The 19,790-nt window shown below is 48.0% G+C and overlaps 2 protein-coding genes and 2 pseudogenes across 4 annotated transcripts; 3 read left to right on the forward strand and 1 right to left on the reverse strand.

The window, feature by feature from the left end:
* Window positions 1–573: 573 nt before the first annotated feature.
* LOC119802709 (serum amyloid A-4 protein) lies at window positions 574–5,082 on the forward strand. 2 transcript variants are annotated; one of them, XM_038313801.1, is made up of 5 exons: window positions 574–713; window positions 1,270–1,481; window positions 2,125–2,248; window positions 3,247–3,385; window positions 3,757–5,082. In XM_038313801.1, the coding sequence occupies exons 3-5, from the start codon at window positions 2,158–2,160 to the stop codon at window positions 3,917–3,919; spliced, it is 393 nt and encodes a 130-aa protein (XP_038169729.1). In that variant the 5' UTR covers window positions 574–713; window positions 1,270–1,481; window positions 2,125–2,157; the 3' UTR covers window positions 3,920–5,082. The 2 variants fall into 2 exon arrangements, with proteins under 2 accessions (XP_038169729.1, XP_038169728.1); XM_038313800.1 differs by having other exon boundaries at window positions 615–770.
* Window positions 5,083–10,282: 5,200 nt separating this feature from the next.
* On the forward strand, window positions 10,283–13,838 carry LOC119802708 (serum amyloid A-3 protein). 2 transcript variants are annotated; one of them, XM_038313799.1, is made up of 4 exons: window positions 10,283–10,425; window positions 10,969–11,060; window positions 13,097–13,235; window positions 13,575–13,838. In XM_038313799.1, exons 1-4 carry the CDS (start codon window positions 10,298–10,300, stop codon window positions 13,711–13,713), a joined length of 498 nt encoding a protein of 165 aa, XP_038169727.1. In that variant the 5' UTR covers window positions 10,283–10,297; the 3' UTR covers window positions 13,714–13,838. The 2 variants fall into 2 exon arrangements, with proteins under 2 accessions (XP_038169727.1, XP_038169726.1); XM_038313798.1 differs by having other exon boundaries at window positions 10,363–10,425; window positions 10,966–11,060.
* Window positions 13,839–14,511: 673 nt separating this feature from the next.
* Window positions 14,512–15,767, forward strand: LOC119802949 (annotated as a pseudogene).
* Window positions 15,768–15,824: 57 nt separating this feature from the next.
* On the reverse strand, window positions 15,825–17,176 carry LOC119802950 (annotated as a pseudogene).
* Between the last annotated feature and the right edge of the window lie 2,614 nt (window positions 17,177–19,790).

Here is a 19,790-nt window from a genome sequence, read left to right on the forward strand (position 1 = left end):
AGTCAGGTCTGTATTGACAGGCTGTATTTTGCAGTTACAAAGAAAGGACAAATCACTTTGTTGCTTATTTTGAAAGGTAATCTTTTAAGAACTCTTAAAAAAAATCACAAATCTAAACTTTTTTAAAAAATTATTTTTTAAAAGCTGCCTTTTTCATTTTACGTGTGAAATCCATCCCTCACTCCCTCCCCTTCTCCTGCTACTTCACCTCCCCCACCTTCCATCCCACCCACCATCCACTCCTCAGAGAGAGTAAGACTTCCCATGGGGAATCAACAAAGTCTAGCACATTGCCTTGAGACAGAAACAAGGCCCTCCCCCTATGTCTAGGCTGAACAAGGTATCCCTCCAGAGAGAATGGTTTCCAAAAAGCCAGAACAATTGGTAGAGATAAATCCTGGTCTCAGTGCCAGTGGCCCCACAGTCTGCCCTGGGCTGGTGAGTTTTAAATTTTAAATTTACATATCCTAGAATTACCCGAAATGGGATTCTCAACTGAAGATTGCTAGATCTGATTGGCTTGTGGGCTTGTCTGTGGGGGTTGTCTTGATTGGTAAGCGAGGTGGGAAGACCGGCCCTGACAATGAGTTGTTCCCTTTCATGTGCTGGGTCCTTCCTAACTGTGTAAGAAAGAAGAAAGCTAACCAAGAGCCACAGCAAGCAGACAGCACGGGTGCATTCATTTCTCTCTGCCCTTGACCAGCCATGGTGTGGTGAGCTGTCTACCCTGCTACTGCTGCGACTCCCTGCAGTCATGGACTGCAAGCTAGGTTGTGAGCCAGATAAACCCGCTCCTCCTCTGTGTCTCTCTTCATCAGGGTGTTTATCCCTGCCACAGAAATGAAACTAGAGGCTGGGTGGGCACTGTATAGGTAACAGGGATTCCTTGTAAGCAACTACAGTGACCAAGCCCTTGACCTTTAGGAGTCTGGCCTTTCAGAACTGTGCCCATGTTTAGTAGGGTTTCTATTGGTGTGAGAAAACATAACCCAAAACAAATTGGGGAAGAAAGGGTTCATTTCAGTTTACAGCTTGCAGTGTATCATACAGGGTATTTGGGGCAAGGAAGTAGGAATTAAGAAAATGAGTCAAAAGACAAACATTTTGGTGTAATTCAGAAAAACTCTATTATGAACACGGCAGCTCTTGACTCAATACGCTAATTTTTCTTCCTTTCTGCTGCTGGATCCTGAGTTCAGGGCCTCACACATGCTAGACAAGCACTCTACCACTGAACTGTCATCCCAGCCTGTGGCTGTTTATTTACAGGAATGATTGAGCAAGAGGAATTCTGCCAAGCTGGATTTAACAGGGCTCTTCTTATCACTGTTGGAGTCAGGAGAGAGCGCAGCTGCTCCATGGCCGCTTGGTCCTAGCGCCCTATGTCCTCTGGAACTTCAGCTGGGGAAAGGGAATAAGCTGGCACTCCTTTCCAGGGAGCATTGCTCTTGTGCTCCTGAGAACATCTTCATATAAAGTTGGTAAGTTCTAATTGGGAACAATTATGTTTTCTGGTGACTTTCCCCCTGGAGATAGGGTCTAATGAGGCTCATGCTTGGAACCAGTTTCGTAGCTGTGGATGGACTTAGGCTTCTGATCCTTCTGCCTCCACCTCCCGAGTGCTGGGAACAGAGGCCTGTGCTGCTGGAATTGCTTTGTGTGGTGAGGCTGGGGATGGAAGTGTGGGCCTCAGACATCCTAGGAACACAGGCTATGGACTGACAACTGTATGGAGTGCATTTCTGTGTCACTGAGGTCTCAGCGGAAGAGGGACTCTGGAAAGGCTGGCTGTTGATCAGCTTTAGTCAGCTTCACTACGTTCAAGTGGGCTACAAGCCAACAATTCCCTGAAACTCTCATTTATTCAATCAGTAACCTGGAAGAGAATCCTAAAGTCCATTATTCTCATCCTTGCAGCAAGGATTCAGAGATGAAAAATAAAAATGCAGGTTAGATTGTTTTTACTGCTGAAAGTACGGATCTGTCTGTCTTTGTTTGAGACAAGGTGTCACGGTGTAGCTCCAGCTGGCCTAGAACTTGCCTAGGAGACCAGGCTGGCCTTAGAGTCTGAGAGCCACGTGTCTCCGCCTTGGGAGTTCTGACTACAGGTGTGTTCACCGTCAGTCTGCAGGTCTGTTCTCACGGCTCTGCAGCACCATGAGGCTTGCCACAGTCCTTGTCTTCTGCTCTTTGTTCATGGGAGTCAGTGGTGATGGCTGGTATTCGTTCTTCAAGGAGGCCATACAAGGTAAGAAGGAAGAGGTGATGGGCACAGTTAACTGTTCCAGGACGCACGCTGAGCAGAGGCCACATTGCTGTCCAGTGCAGGTACGCATTTAAAACCTAGAGCAGAGTCAGGGAAGGACTGTGGCTTTATGTGGCTTCTTGACTCTACACTGGTCACTTGGCACCATCTGAGGGATCTTCAGACAGGGCCAAAAGGTCCATTCTGTGTTGCTGATACTGATCCAGAGGAGTCGGGACTTCCAGAGAGTGTCTTCCACAGAGCAAAGTTACAGACAGCAAATTTACCAGTGTTGGAGTGCAAGCGAACACTCAGTATGTCCTAGAGACACGAGCTTACTAAATGTGCACACACCTGCAGATAGTTATTTCTACACAATTCCTCCCCTATTCTAACAACAGCCAAGAACAAGGAAGTAGGAGTCCTGGAAACTCAACATTGCAAGTCCTCGTGCATTTCAATACCACAGTTTACTAATGTATTCTACACTGGTCACCCTGCCATGTGTTCTCCTCAAACTGTGAGACAAAATACCGCCCACTTCCCTAAGTTGCTTGTCAGAGATTTCATCACCACCATGAGAAAAGTAGTTAATACACACTATTGGTTGTGTTTTTCTTAGTGGCCATGGTTAAAATGCACTCTCCATCTCTTCTCGTGCACAATCTTGTCCCTGACTCTCATGCCTGGGATGTCAATGTCACCTCTTGGTTCTCTTATGTGACAGGTCCACCCTTCATTGTGTAGCGTGCACACAGGTCCATATGACACCCAGCCAGGACTCATCATCTCTCAATCAGTCCAGGCCAAAATAATCCTTGGAGGAGTGCCCTGCTTATGAACACCATGGAAGACATCCCAAGGCACATACACTCGCCTCCATGGACAGTTCAAAGGATTATGCTGTCAAGGGGTGAAATAGGAAAATCCACAAAAAGTTTGCATTCCTCCACTTCTCCAATGACCCCAGGCTGACCTTTGTAATTTTCCTTCCTTCACAGGGACTTGGGACTTGTGGAGAGCCTATCGGGACAATGTAGAAGCAAATTATCCAAACTCAGACAGATACTTTTCTGCTCGGGGAAATTTTGAGGCTCAACAGAGGGGAGCTGGAGGCATCTGGGCTGCTAAAATAATCAGGTAATGGTCCTGCTGCTTCCTGCCTCTAACTGTTCCTACCTGTGGCCTCTCCCACTGTCTGTGCTTGCAGGGTCTGGGTGGTCTGGAGAGCAAGAAAAGGAGGGAAAGGATGGGGAGTGGGGATGGAAACACCCACAATGACACAGTGAACACCAAGATGCGGTCTCAAATCCATCTTGTCACAGGGCGTGAAAAGGACAAGCAGGCTGAGGCCCTTCCCCAAGGGACTGATATTTCCTCTTTCCTGTGGCTAAGTTTTTACTCCTCCAGTATTTTCTGGGTCATTTCCTGATAGGTGAGGAGGAGGGACCTTTGAGGTGGGACTGTCTCACTCTGGCATTCATATCCTGCCTCCCTTCCTTGGATTTCAGCACCAGCAAGAAATACTTTCAAGGGCTCCTAAACCGGTATTATTTTGGAATGAGAAACTTTGGACTGGAAAGCCTGGAGTCTACCAAGAAAGCCGAGGAATGGGGCCGAAGTGGCAAGAACCCTAATTACTTCAGACCCAATGGCCTCCCTGAGAAGTTCTGAGCCTCCTACATAGGCTGCACTGAGGGGACTAGGCCATAAGATGTATTCCCCTACCCATGACAGTATGTCCTTGTTCTCAGTGTCCACAGGAACCGCAGAGAATCTAGAGATAGCCAACAAATACTTTGCGAATGGAATTGGTTGATGGAAATTGGGAACTCTCAGAAATATTTTCTGCGAAGAATTGCTATGTATCATCACATAGAAGATGAGTAGAGGAAGAGATGTGACCACTGGGCACCTGCCTAAAGCCATGCATGCCCCTTACACAGCCCCACCCAATCTGCTCCAGCCATTAGCCCTATCAGCAGGCCCCTTACATAGCCCCACCCAATCTGCTCCAGCCATTAGCCCTATCAGCTTCCCCTGTCAAGCACTGCCAACCTTGTCAGGCTCCTCGGCAAGTAGAGTTTGCTCTGAGATGAGCCCTGTTCTGCTGATCATCAGTTTCTGCCTTGATATAGATCAGATGTGTGTCCCAACCCCCAACATCTTCTGGTCATACCCAGGCCTCTCTGATTTTGTCATTGTTGTTCCCAGGCTTTTCTGTGTAGTGATGCCACTCTGCCTCATCAGTCACGACCTATGCGCAGTCTGACTCCAGACCATGTCATCTGTGGTCTCTTCTCCTATAGAGAAGAGCACTGCTTTGAGAAAGCCTCATCCTACCCTAGGAATCCTAACCTAGACACTGCACTGGGGACCACAGGTAGATCCCAGTTTAGGAGCGCCTGCATAGTGCGCATGCATCCCTAGAGGTGTCCCCAGAGCCGTACAAACCTGGTGATGGTGCACACTTACATTCCTGGCACTGGGGTTGGTAGAGGCTGACAGACCAGAAGCTCAAGGCCATCCCTGGTTGTATTGTAAGTTGAGGCTAGCCTGGGATATACGATACCCTGTGTCACAAAAAGGTACACACACACACACACACACACACACACACACACACGCTGTTTTCTCACAGGGAAGGTTATCAGAAACATAGCATGTAGGGGTGGCACACTGTATTTCTTTAAAGTGTGAAAAATCAAAGCCTGAAAAATGCACACTTAACATACACACTGGCAAGAAAAACATGGTTTCTACTAAACTAAGATAATGGGCTCTTATCATTCAGATCCTTTATATTACACTCAATAAAATATATCTTATTAATATAATGAGTCTGTCTTAGTTGTTTTTGAGTATGTTCAAAAAGAAAGTGTTTGTGTGTGTGTGTGTGTGCGCGCGCGCGTGTGTGTGTGTGCATGTGTGTGTGCGTGTGTGTGAAAGCATGTCTGACAAAGCTAGAGGAGCAGACTGAAATTTACTTCTCTTTCCCCTCACTGTTTATTATTTCTTTGAGAATTTCCAATAATTTACTTTATCCTATTATTCCATCCTGACTGACCTTTTCTCAATTGAAACAAGCTAGAATTTCCTGGAAAGTAGTTCAATTGAGAATTAAGTTCTCTCTCTCTCTCTCTCTCTCTCTCTCGCTCTCTCGCTCTCTCTCTCCTCTCCCCTCCCCCCCCCCTCTCTCTCACTTTTTCTTTATTTCAAAGCAAATTCTCACTATGTAACCGTGGTTGGCTTAGGACTGACTATATAGATTAGGTTGTCTCCAAACTCACAAATATTCTCTGAATGCTGGGATTAAAGTGCAGGTCACTTTGCCTTGCATTGTAGGGCATTCTCTTGATTATTGGTTGGTGTCAGAGGTCATAGGCCCCTGGGACAGTGTTGTCCTTTGGCCGGCCATACTGGGTTGTATAGGAAAGCGGGGCTGAGCAGGGCAGTGGTGCTGCATGCATTTAATCCCAGCCCCCAGGAGGTAGCAGCAGGTGGATCTCTGTGTCCAAGGCCAGAATGGTCTACAGAGTGAGTTCTAGAACAACTAGGTCTCCACAGAGAAACCCTATCTTAAAAAAAGAAAAAAAAAACAAAGACAGACAGAAAGAAAGTGGGCTGAACAAGCCATGGAGAATAATCTGGTAAGCAGCATTCCTCCATGGCCCCTGATGCCAAGTTACTACCTCAAGTTCTTGCCTTAGTTTCCCCTGAGGATAAACTGTATGTAACCTACAAGCCATGTAAACTCTCTCCACCACAAACTACTTTTGGTCATTGTTTTAGTTACTTTTCTATTGCTGTGAGAAACACCGTAACATATAAGACAAATTATAGAAGAAAGCATTTAACTGGGGACTCACAGTTCAGAGTGTGAGTCTATCACTGTGTGGAACCTGGCGCAGGCTGACCATCACGGTGCTGAAGAAGTAGCCTAGAGCTTACATATTAAGATATCGAGAGAGAGAGAGAGAGAGAGAGAGAGAGAGAGAGAGAGAGAGAGAGAGAGAGAACAGAGTGCACACTCATTGGGAATGGTGTGTGGGCTTTTGAAATCTCAAAGCCCACCCCACACCTTGTCCAACAAGGCCACATCTCCTGACACTTCCCAAACAGTTCTACCAACTGTGGACCAAGCATTCAGGTGTATGACCCTGTGGGACCGATTTCATTCAGGCCACCCCAGTCATGGTGTTTATTACAGGGACAGCAAACACAATAATTCTCTTCCCTCAACTCCTCCCAGGCCCACCCAGCCTTCTCTACCAACCCATATTTGTGTTTTCTTGAATTATTTTAATCCACTGAGCCTAATTTGTTCTGCTCATAAACACTTGAGTGTGTGGCCGTTCACCACAGCATGGCTGACTTAGTAGGACCTGAACCCTTAAAGAAAAGCCCTCTTTCTCTCCCAGAGGCTATCAGTTGCCATTAGCTCCTCGGCTGGGGTGACTTTGTGTCTATCTCCCCTCTCCACACGGAGATTTTGTCTGGCCTGAGCGCGTGCTGATACTGAGCATGCTGTCACTCTCGCTACTCTGTGAGTCCATACGTGCAAGCAGGGGCTGTGTCTGGAAAAGAGCTTCCTTGCAGTCAGGCACCATGTGTGGATCTTGCAGTCTTTCTGTCTCCTCTTTTGCAATGGTCTCTGTGTCTTGGGGGAAGTGGTGTGATACAGATGTACCAAGTGCAAAGGAACGTAGTTTGAAGAATGGCATGTGCTACCATAACAGAGCCAGCTCAGGAGGCTTCACCACCATGTGCCTTTGTCTTCCGGACACTAGTTTGACTGTGAAGGTAAAATTCTCTTCTCTGTTCATAACACTGGGTCACGGGTGGCTATGGAAAGTCCCTGCAGTCCTGTTTAAGCTCCAGTGGCAGGTCTGCTGTAAGGTGCCCCCCAACATTATGAGCTAGTTGTCTGTTGGGACACTTGGGGGAGTGAGGGCTCTGGATCTCCCATGCAAGGGACTTGGAGGTATCTTGCCACCAGGCCTCCCAGTCATAGGACTTAGGGAGGGGAATGTCATAGAGAGGGAGTATTGCCAGGGCCTCAGTGGAGTGTGGGGTACTCCTATTCACCCTGACATTCTCGGCTGACCTGTGAGTCTCTGCAGAAATGGTGTGCATGGCTGCTCCTGAGAGAAATTTCACCTTCCCACCAGTGCCCTCAGCAATGGAGGTCATTCCTGGAAAGAGGAGCAGCTGCATCCGCTGCTCCTGGGATAAGGTGTCGATCCCTTCACCTCGCCAGTGTCTTCACTGGAAACTTAGTGGTCTTCCAACCCGAGTGAACAAGTGGCAGAGATGAACAGAGCATCGCCCTATAGCCTGGCGTACTGCTATCCCCCTCACCACACTCCTGTGTGTCGGGCAGGGCATGGCGTCTGCTAGCAGGCTGCTGTGCAACCTCTATACAACCTCCTGGGGGCTGAGAACATTTATCCTTCTTTTCTGGGCACATGAACGTATATGAAGAGATCTAGCTCCACAAATACCTTTTTCCTCACAGAAGGACAACTCTGCTCCTGTCAGCTACTGAAAATCCCTGCAGTCTCAGGTCAACTCAAAAATGGAATGGCAGGTCCGTCTAAGGCGCCCCTCAAGCATTGTGGGCTAGATCCCCCTCCACTCCCTCAGTCCTTTCCATATGCACAAAACAGGAGTGAGAGGTGAGGAGAGGCTGGGCCTGAGAGTCTGTGCTCCTGCCTCCTCACAAACCTTGGGGCTCTGGGGTCTGGCTCAACTTCTTGTATTAACTCTCCAGGATGTGGACCAATCAGAGCCTCTTCGTCCTCTCAGCTGCAGGCAACAAGGAAAGGGGCTCATCAGCAGAACTACAAACTTGGCTGCTAAAGAAGACATTGCATAATTCTTAAACTTCCCAGGTTCACATTTTGAAATTTCTAGTGAGGAAGAATTCAGGCTCACACTCAGAGGACATTTTGTGCTACATCTAGACACAAGTTCATTATCTATGGAGTCCTTCCAAACTTGCAGGCAATAACTCAATGCTGTGGAGTACTCCATGGGAAATGCAGGTTGCACCCACTTACCGTAAGTTGGTGTTGGGTCTGATGTGGGATGCTCCTGCATGTGCTGGAGTGATGCAATGCACTGTGCACCCATCTGTGTTTATTCCAAAACGGCATGCTTCTCTCAAATATTTGCAGTCCTTTAAAATTCCCTTCCAGTTTCACCTTTAAGTAAATAAGCTTGCAGAATGCACTCATCTCTCTGTATTTATTCACCACCTGCTAAAGGAACCAAGTGAGGTGTCTGGATGATAGCAATACAAGGCAGACAGCGGCCTTCTCCTGAGATCCCATCCCATGGAGACACATTATAAAGAAGCCAAGGGCAACTTTGTGTGATTATAAAATGAACAATAAAGAAAAGCATCCCTGGACATACCCATACACCCATCCCCCAACACTCAGGCATCTCTTGGAATAGGGGCCAAAAGAAAGGGAGAAGTGAAGGTGGTGGATGACTTGACAGACAGAGTGGTTTCCACACGTGACAGGGCGGTTGCCCAGGAGAACTCACAGCCATTGTGGCAGTGTTAACAAGACCAGTGCAAGCTCTAAGCAGACAAAATCCCAGGACGGAGGGGGCTAGGTGGACACAAAATCCATCCCTAGCTCAGAACCCATTGGCATTTGATTGCTTCTAGAAGAGGAAGGTTGTAATGCTGTGACCCCTTGTTGACCAACCTCTAGGGAGACCCCATTCCCCAAGAGTAGTTGTCTAATAAGAACTGGACTTGATGAAGGGGGAAAGAAGAGATCTTTAAGTCAGGTGGGCAGGGAGGTGAGCGTGGAGTTGTGGATGAAGAGTTAATGCGATAAGAACACACTGGATAAAACCCTCAGAGAGTTAGTTAAACTGTTCATAAAGAACAAGTTCATACGAAGAGCTCTTCTTACTGACAAAGTCAGCTAGGGTTCCTGGATTGGGGGGACGCTAAGGCTAAGGAAATATCAGAAGAAAGGAACTGAGACAGAAACACAGGATAGAATCGGGAGGTCTTATTGGTCATGCTGAAACCGCCAAACAGCCCAGAGTTTATTCCAGGACTAGCTTATAAGCAAAGGAAGAAAATTGCACAGCACAGACGGTCAGTCAGTAGCTAAGACCATTCTTGTCCTTGAGTGAGCAGCCTCCTCTCTAACATATGCTTGCTGCTCAGAAGCAGCCTTACTTTCTATCCTGATGTTCCTGAGGTTTGGTGTCAGCCATATTCTTTCTAGTAGATAGAATGTTCTTTTCTCACAGGCAAAATGCTCTTTCCCATGGGCTAAATCAGGAGTCTCTCACAACCCTCTAGATTATTGGAAGAAGCAGAGCAGGCAAGCTTGAAGTCGAATGCCTCATAAGTCAGAATCGACTCCAGATGGAAACTGGAGTGATCTATGTGAACTACCACAAACACCTAGAGCTGCTTCTTCATCTCCAACAGCTGTTTCCTGATGTTTTCTCCCAGCATTCCTGTTCTGTGCCACTTTCTGCCTGAACCCACTGTAGCATAGTTAACAACCTGTGGGCCTGCTTATGGTGTCTTAGTTCTTCATGACTTTGAAGCAAATTCCTGTATTATTGTTTTGTGTTCCTGGCTTATTACAGTATCCGAATTAATCTGTTTTATTATCTCTCTTAGCGACTGCTCATGAATAAACACTTGAGTCTGGAGAAGTCCTTTCCCAGTGCTGAGTTCACCATGTGGATGCCAGAAGTCAATTTCTTCTGTTCTTCCTCCTATTTAACAGCTTAATTTTGAACTATGGTTTGAAAGGACATAATCTCAGGCTTTGGATTTGACATGTACCCTCATGATTATTATATATTCAGATTTCCTTAGACACTGGCCTTGCATGATTTGACAGAAAGTCCTTACCTTGATTATTCCCAGTCAGGATGGGGAAGACTCTGGAAGCTCCACATGCCACATTCCTGAGCATAGGTAGATTGCACAATCTGGGGAAAGCCGAACTGTGTCAAAAGAAATCTTTATATTCTGAAAGATAAGTATGGCCAAGTAGGATTATGCAAGATCAAACAGGGGATTTCCTCACTAGTCAAAGGACAGTATATATAGGTAGCCCCGGCCACATCTCCTCAGCCAGTAACACAAGCGGCTCACCCGAGGTCTCAGCAGGAACTGACAGCCCCAGGTGAGGACCAGTCAGAACTTTCCAGCATTTGCTCTTTGCAGACTCTGTTCCTGTCAGCATTCACTGGCTGTGTTTTCATGCTTAGTCTCTCTCCTGAATCTACTAGATGCTTTAGAATCCACAGGAGGCAGTACTGTTGCCATGGGGATTTGTTGTCTGCTTCTGTGTGAATTCAGAAAGGGTGGAGTCAGCCTTCTACAAACAGACTGCAGAGACCTATGATGTCTATAAAGTCCCCACACCCCTCTCCAGAAGCTTCCTATACAGTTGGGTTTTGGCTGGCAAGATCGGAATGCAAAGTGCTCTATACTAGGGGTCCATTTGCAAACTCTCAGGCACTGGGAGTCAAATGAAACTTGTGGAAATGGGGAGCTAGAAACTCCCTGGAATCCACTTACATCATCTCTCTACATGCGTGTGGATTTCTGTATAAAATCCAGTGGAATTTGGTGCTGGCATACAAGAACAGCTCAACATTATAGAAGCATCCTTCACCCCATGAAATGGCGTGTTCATCCTTGTGTTTCCCTGACCCTACAGCAGGATGAAGCCTTCCATTGCCATCGTTTTGTGTCTCTTGGTCCTGGGAGTTGACAGCCAAAGATGGTTAGAGTTCATCAAAGAAGCTGGTCAAGGTAAGAGCAAAGGATGGGGGCAGGAGGTTGTATTTGTGGATTCCAAGTGTTTACCAGAGCAGGGACCACAAAATTCAGGGCAAACATTCTTGTGAAGTATTCTGGATAGGGGAGCATTGTCGCTCTTCCTATGTAGTTCTGAACTTTTATGGTCAGTGTTGACCTCTTTCTGTGAGGATCCCAGGCCTGAGAGCACATAATGTGTGTACAGCAGCTTTTTCACAGGAATGTAGGAGCAATCTGTCCTTGAAAGATGCAGATTCGCCAACAGGAGAGGGGATCTGCTGCCCCCTTGTGGAAGGTGATGAACAGCTCACCTCTGTCTGGTGGCTTGAAATGAAGAACATCCCAAGTGTACAGTGTTCCTGGGGAGGAAGAGGAGAACCAGTAGAGTCCCCAGATACAGTAACAGCAGCAAAGGCTAACTGAACTCTTCACAAATGAAAAGGCATTTAAAAATTAAAATTTTAATTTAACCTTGTGGTGTAAGAGCCCCATCTATCTTTTAAGAAAACTGAGGCCAAAAGCAGACATAAACTAACAAAAACCCAACAAGGAGGGGGCTGGAGAGACAGCTCAGAGGTTAAGAGCATTGCCTGCTCTTCCAAACGTCCTGAGTTCAATTCCCAGCAACCACATGGTGGCTCACAACCATCTATAATGGGGTCTAGTGCCCTCTTCTGAACTGCAGGCATACACACAGACAGAATACTGTATACATAATAAATAAATAAATATTTTTTTTAAAAAAAAAAAAACAAAGAGCAGACGTTATCCCAGGTTGGCCAGCTTCTCAGAGTCCACTAGACAGCTCCCAGAACAGAGTGAGGACTTCATGAGCACACACTCACTCTTTACCTGAGAGCGGCAGGTCATGGGTTGGGGAAGGCAGCTGTCTTTAAAGGAAGCTTCAGATCCTCCACCACTGGCAGGAGACCATGACTTATTTACCTGGATACAGGTCTGCTGGGGCCGAGACACGGGCAGGGAACTATCACCAAGTGAAAGACATCCCACCAGCCACAGCACAATAAAAGTTAAATCAACCTAGATATTGGCCTTGCCCTTTTTCCTTAACTCGTTACTTACGAAGATGTTCCCCATTTAATGTCAGCTGGGTCTGATTCCTTCACTGCGCAGCTCACCACTCCTGTCCTTGCTTTAGACCTTTTGCTCTTTGTGGCACCTTCCTGGGGAGCAGGGAAGTGAGAAGACGATACTAGATGGAGTATCTTCCATGAACACCCCACGTGCATTTTCTCGGTTTTTCTATGTAACCACCAACGTGGCTAATACTCTTCCCTGTTCTTGGAGAGGATGTAGAAGTTTTAAGCCTAGGTGTCCTTTGCCACCTGGAGTTTCTGGTGACCCAGCTTGTTTCAGTCTGTCAGAGAACGCCCTGCTGTCTCCTGCTGATGGAGTGCTGGGAACTGCTCAGGCTGCAGGAGATCCTGGGCATCCGTGGACTCACAGCAGAACTGCACTCACTCTGCCTGGAGAGCAGGTTCTCCTGCTGCCTGTGCTGGGAGAGAGCTGTGGCTGCAGTGGTGATTGTAGCATTTGGGAGGCTGAGGCAGAAGGATTGTGGGTTTCAGGTCATCCAGGGTCATATAGAGATACATGCTGTCTCTAAAGGAAGAGAACATAAAGAAAGGAAAGGAATGGAGAAAGGAGAGAGGGGAGATGAGGAAGAGAAGAGGCCTCATGTGCTCACACCATATATAGAAGTTTCCCTGGATCATTTCAGACAGGGCTTCATTATCATATGGTGAAACACCCCCTAGAAATCATCTCTCCCCTATATGCTTTCTTGAGCAGCCAAAGATCAGTAACAGCAGAGCTAAGACAGGAATCCCTCAGAATAAAACTCGCTCCAAATATGCTTCCTCACAGACATGGGGAAGTAAGAACTATTCATGTCAAGCCATAGTGCTCTGGGCTTGTGAAAGGCTGAAGTCATTGGGATGAGTTGGACAGAAGTTTTCACCCTGCTTTGCCTAAACACAATCTTCCTTGCCATTCTCTTCCCTCTCCAGGAACTAGAGACATGTGGCGAGCTTACTCTGACATGAGAGAGGCCAACTGGAAAGACGCAGACAAATACTTCCATGCTAGAGGGAACTATGATGCTGCCCAAAGGGGACCAGGAGGAGCCTGGGCTGCTAAAGTGATCAGGTAACGGAGGTCTCAGTGAGCAGAGCTTGACTGCTTTGGACATTGAGGAGGGGCTCTCCTCTGCATCCTGTGCACACTGCCTGTTATCCTTCCTCTTCTCTGTGTATAGTACTGGGAACGGTTGGCAGTGATATATGAACCCCACCCTCTCTCCCTTGGTGCTGCTCGTCCAGCATGAGGGTGGAATCCTGGGCTGAGTAGGTGCTTACTCAGGCAGGATCAGTACCATCCTCTCCTTCTCTGGTGTTCCCGGGCTTCTAGTACAGCTATCTCTTGGAGTCCAGAGTGTGGAGCTATTGTCATCAGCTTGTATGGATCTTCTTGTCTGTCTTGATGCAGTGACGCCAGAGAGGGCATTCAGAGGTTCACGGGACGTGGAGCAGCAGACTCAAGCTTTGACCAGTTTGCCAACATATGGGGCCGGAGTGGTAGAGACCCCAACCACTTCCGACCTGTTGGCCTGCCTAGTAAATACTGAGTTTTCTCTTCATGTTCCCAGCCGTGCAGACCCCAAGGAAAGAGGCAATTACTGAATTGAATTAGTTCCTAAAGTCTGGATCCCTAAGCACCCCCAAAATGTTGAATAAATACTTGTGAAATGCATCTTGTCACTGTCATTTTGAAATCGCACAGGAGTGTGGGACATGGGAATGACCAAGAAACACCACACCAGCCCTGCTCTCCCGTCGTCGGGACCATCCAATTTCTGAAGTTGTAGCAGTCGCCGGCCAGGCTGCTCCGTGGGCGGTCGGTGGGCGTGCGGAGGAGAGCGAGAGCGACGCTGCAAGGATCCGGGCGCGAGTGGCCGCCCAGCCGTGAGGGGTCGGCGTTGACGGGAGAGGAGAGCTCTCGGCGGCGGCTCGCGAGGCCCCGAGACGGGAGCGTCCCGGAAGGAGGCTCCTGGCCCTGAGGACAGCGCGGCAGAGACCGCTGTGGCGACTCCGGGGCTCTGCGCTCAGGGAACGTGAGGCGCGCCCAGGGGACCGCAGCCGCACTCGCTCGCCCCAGCCGTCCAAACTTCGGGCTCCCTCCGCCCGCCCGCCCGCCCTCGGCGCCGGCGTCTGCGACTTGAGCAGCCCCAGCCTCCCCTCTGCCAGCCCCAAGGCAGGGATGCGGCCGTGAGATGCTGTCGGGGGAGGGGGGAGCAGCTTGCGGAGCGCGGGGGCGGCGCGGCCGGGGCCCGGGGCGCAGGGGTGCAGCCTCGCCGCGCCCGTCCCTCTCCGATTTCCCGGGCCAGCCGCGGCGAGAGGCGTCGGGCGCCGCCAGGGTAGCAGAGATGTCGTTGCTGTCGCCGCCCGCGCCGGTCGCCACCTCGGCCTGGGAGAAACTGAACGACTTCCCCCGGGAATTGGTGCGCGCGAGCCCAAGGCGCAGAGGCAGAAGTGCTCGCAGGGCTGGTCGCAGTTCCCAGTCAGGGTAGCCAGGCGGAGCGCACCCCTGCCCCAGCTCAAAGATGCCACTTCAAAAGAACAAGAGCCTTTCGGTCAGAAGCTACAGCGGTGCTGTGTACTGTTTGATTTCAGTGACTGTTTCAGACTTGAAGAGCGAAGAAATTAAAAGAGCAACACTGAATCAACTGGTTGAGTGTGTTTCAACTAGTAGTGGTGTAATTGTTGAATCAGCGTACTCTGCTATAGTAAAGATGATCAGTGCTAACATCCCCCGTATCAAATGATAATCCAGATTTTGATACAGAAGACGACCAGTCCACTCTTGAGGCCTCTTGGCCTCACATACAGTTGGTGTATGAATTCTTCTTGAGATTCACGGAGAGTCTTGATTTCCAGCCCAGCACTGCAAATCGATACATTCACCAGAAGTTTGTACAACAGTTCCTGGAGCCTTTTGGTAGTGAAAACCGGAGAGAAAGCGTTCCTGAAGACGGTTCCACATCAGATTTATGGGAAGTTTCTTGGGCTGAGAGCGTTCATCAGAAAGCAAGTTAACAACATTTTCCCCCGGTTAATATATGGAACAGAACGTTTCAACACTGTAGCTGAACTCCTTGAGATCTTAGGAAGTATCATCAGTGGCTGGGCGTCGCCACTGAAAGCAGAACACAAGCAGTTCCTAATGAAGGTCCTTATTCCTATGCATACTGCTTTGTTTCATGCTCAGCTGTCACACTGTGTCGTACAGTTCCTGGAGAAAGGGCTGCATGGCTTCTCACTGACTCTGCCTTCTTTCTTCCAGCATTCAGTTTAGTTTTCCTGCTTAGCTCTATTCTGCTAAGCCACTGGCCAAATAGACAAAAGAACTTCTCCCACACCGGCCCCAAATGCTTGCCATCTGAGGCCACGCCGCAGAGATTAACATAGCCAGAAAAAGACAGAGAGGCCCTAGCTGAAGGATCCAGTTTCACCTTGTCCAGCAGTCCTTTGAAGGCGGCAGAAGAGAGTTTCCTGATCTGTCATGGTCTGTAGCGCCCATGTGCAGATGCAGGCGGCATCCACACTTTGATGTGCAGCCCGTTGTAAAGCTTGGATGGCGGCCCCACCAGGAGAGCAGCCATCATCCTTGAGCTGTCAGTGATGCTGAGTCTAGTGCATCTTTGCTGCCGCCAGGAGGGCCTGGGCCTCCACCAGATTGTCAGGTGCCTTGAAAGCCCCATTTCACACCAACATCTGCCAGAGTGTCCGGGATTCGAAAGCATAGCCAGGTTCACTACCACTGAGTCCTGCGACAGCATGGATCACATCTTCCTCCACCTCTGGAGGAAATGCACCGCTCTGTGAGCCTGACATCCTCCCCCTGAACATGAGTGCACGTAGCATATACAGTAACCCCATCTCTCACCATGACTGGGGTGTTGGTCTTTGGAAGCTGTCAGCTTCTTTTCAATGGAGTTGATGATGGCCCTGCCACAGAGGACACCGCAGTGTGCCTGACCTCAGTGTTAGGACCAATTTCATCCAGGATGAAGGGATGGTGTGTAGCTTCACTGCCAAGAAATGTACATTACTATGGCACACTGTCTCTTTTTTGTGGGGTGTCAAGTTAACCCCTGTCCTCCAAAGGGCAGAGACTGTGACTTGGTCCACGCCTGGGGAGCTGGCCATTATCTTGTGAGCAGCAAGAACACCTGCTGCTGTGAAGCCCTCTGCGTTTTTCTTTTTCAATTTCTGTTTTCTAGTTTTGTTATGCAGACCAGGTTAGGTTTGAACTTTTTATTATTATTATTATTATTATTATTATTATTATTATTATTATTATTATTATTATTACTGAGCTCTACATTTTTCTCTGCTCCCCTCCCTTCTTCTCCCCTCCCCTTCAACCCTCTCCCAAGTTCCCCATGCTCTCAGTGTACTCAGGAGATCTTGTCTTTTCTACTTCCAATGTAGATTAGATCCATGTACGTCTCTCTTGGTGTCCTCACTGCTGTCTAGGTTCTCCGGGATTGTCATTTGTGGGCTGTTTTCCTTGAACTCTTTATCTTCCACTCCAGCTTCTCAAGTGCGGGGATTATGGGTGAATCTCAGCATGCCAGGTTCCGTTTTTTAAGACAGTGGCTTGATATGTTGCCCAGACAGACTTTAACTTTCAGGTTCCCCCCTACCCCCCAGTCCTTTGTCACCCCCTCATGAACACACCACCAGGCTGGTGCAGTTCTCCACTTTCTTCTCTTCCTGCTTGAGGTTTCTACTCTGGGACTTTCAATCTCAAAACACACCACATATCCCCATAGAAGGCCTTTGCCCACAGCCGGTCAGCCTGAGGGTTAGCCAGGAAGGGGAGCATCACTTACAGCTGGGGGCCTTTATGCATCCTCAGGCACCCAGCCCCAAACAAGGTGGATTCTCAGACCTCTACCCTCCAGCTTCCTCTGGAGCTGCAGCTTGTGTTGCCTTCACTCTCCCTGGTTCCAAAGTCAGCTGGCTTAGCAATGGCCCCTTTCCTGTGACCCTGTCCTTTCTGTGGGGATCATTACTCCCAGACATCCTGTGCCTCCTTCCAGTCACTCAGTCCTCTCCCAATGATCCCACTGGGCATTTGGGGAAAGGACTTCTCAGGCAGCTGACGGGAGGGACTCCAGTTTGTTCCTGACCTGGCTCACCAAACACTGGTGCTACTTGTCCTTGCCTTTCAGTTGAATAAAAAAGTCTTCCCCGCCCCCAAAATATTTCAAAGCTATCTCTCTCGCTCTTTCCTCTCTCCCTGCTCTAGATTAGGAGAGAATCTTACCTGCAGCATAGTAGGTCTACAGCCTAAATCTTCTGTCCCCATAGCACTCTGTCCAGGCCTCCTTCAAAATCTGTTTTCCTATGTCAGAGTTTGTACTGAGTGTATCTGACCTCCTGCTCTAACACTAGACAACAGCTGAATGACTTGACTGGCTGTTCCCATTCCTGTCTAGATGACCACTGTTCTTTATTTTCCTATTCCATAGAATTCTTACACTTTAATTACCCCCCATTGGCAACTTTGGACATAAACAGCTTACATCACAAATCCAAGTCACACAGCTAGTTTGAAGCTAGACACAACATTCTTAATGATTTGCTAGAACTATCAATTGTATTGGAGTTGACATTTTATAAACCACTTTCATAGGCTGGGAGTGTATCTCAGCAGTTGAGACATTGCCTACCATGCCCCAGGTTCAATTTCTAGCACCTTGGAGAAAAATAACAGGGAATGCACACAGGCTAACACACACACACACACACACACACACACACACACGGGAAGTAGGGGAGGGTGTCAGCTAAAATGACTGTTAGGCCCAGAGAACACAGAACCATCTTCTGAAATTTTCATGGGTTTGGCTTTTTCTCCCTTTCCCATCTCACTTCTGCCTGCCCCTTCTCCTTCCAGGAGGGGTCAGAAAGTGTAGCTGGCTATCTGTGCGAGGAAGAACAAGGAATGGAAACAAATCACTGCCCCTACCTACAGAGCCTATCCAGAATGAGCTAAATTAGGAAGGGGGAGAGAAAATGCAGTGTAAGTGAACAGAAAATCCCAGTCACATGACCCCGTGGTGCAGTCATCATGGTTAATTAACATAAGTTTTCAATGTTATGGTTTAAACTCAGGCGAGATGGTTGACTTCCTACGAGTGACTGGAGAGGCAAGAATTGACTTGCGTTTTCATCCAAGGTCAACAGAAAAGGGTATTGGGGAAAAGAAAAGAGATAAAATAGCTACTTTCTGGTTATAGAAAGTAATTCTGAGAGAGAAGGACCAGGAAAGCTTGGTTGGATAATGGCAAATCAGAAGATACCATAAACAAGAGTCATAATTAATTCCATTTCCTGCCCCTGAGATTCTAAAAGAAAAGAAAATTCACAAAGCATGTATGCAAAATCAGTGTAGTAGTATGACCCACAGAGAAAAGAATTTTAAAAAAACAAAAACGAAACCTAACTTGAATTTTCTGGCATGGTGGCACCTGCCTATAATTCTGGCTGCTGGAGGTGGTGGCAAGAGGATGGCGAGCACCAGGCTTTCCTAGACTGTATAGCTTGACCCTATTCAAAGAAAGAAGCAAACAAAGGTAAAACCCACAAGTGGATGCTGAAATTTAAGGTGATGTAATATATAAACTACTAATGAATGGTTGATATACCTCAACATGGCAGTTGTTAAATAGATCCCTCCTCCTATCTGGTATGTGTGTGTGCACAGTTTTGTATGTGTGATGTGATGTGTGTAGAGTGTATGTGTGTGTGGTGTATGTGTGTGTGATGTATGTGTGGTGTATGTGTGGTTATGTGTGTGTGTAGTGTATGTGTGTGGTGTATGTGTGATGTATGTGTGTATATAGTTATGTGTGTGGCATATGTGTGTTACTGGTATATATGTGTGTGAGAGATGATGGGGAACTTCAGCCAATCACATTCTGTTTAGGGTGTGTCCCCCTGGGGCCACAGAAAAACAGATAAAACATCCAGGTGTGCTTGCCTCTGCCTCTTTTGTTCCCTGCGCTCCTGTATCACTGGAACCCTGGTTTTGTAAGTTCCCTTTCTTCTGTTTATTAAAGCTGAATATATTATATTAAGCTAGTCTGGTTAATTCTAACTACCAATCGACCTCCCCCCTTCACTTGGCACCTGACTGCGGGGCCTTTTGGAGCTCTTTAAGGCTCTGGCCAGTTGGGGCCAAGCTGCATCCATTTGGGCACAGACCCTCACTCACCCACCCCGCCAGCTGCTGCAGAGCAGCTTCAGCAGAGCCTCAGTGGGGAGAAGGGACGCCCATGCACCAAGCTTGGGAACCCTGTGCTAGGAGCCCGTACCCAGTGCAGTGGCTTATTGGCCCACCGCGCCCAGTGCCTGCCGTTTTCCCGGCACCTGGCTGCTATCTTCCCGGCGGCTGTGCTGCCTCCCACTGCTTGGCTGTAGTTAAGTAATACACACAGCACACGTTCTGTGAGTTTAACCTCTGGATTTGAGTATATATTTCATAATTTTTTTCCTGTTCTCATTTGCCCCAGTCACATGGATTCAGGGGCACCCCGCCACCTACTGGCAGGCAGTGGTCATTACAGGTAAGATTTCTTTCGATTAAAAAAATAAATAAATAAATAAATAATAAAAATAAATAAATAAAAAT

Source organism: Arvicola amphibius, chromosome 12 (genome assembly GCF_903992535.2).
Source record: "Arvicola amphibius chromosome 12, mArvAmp1.2, whole genome shotgun sequence".
Taxonomy (NCBI): Eukaryota; Metazoa; Chordata; class Mammalia; order Rodentia; family Cricetidae; genus Arvicola; species Arvicola amphibius.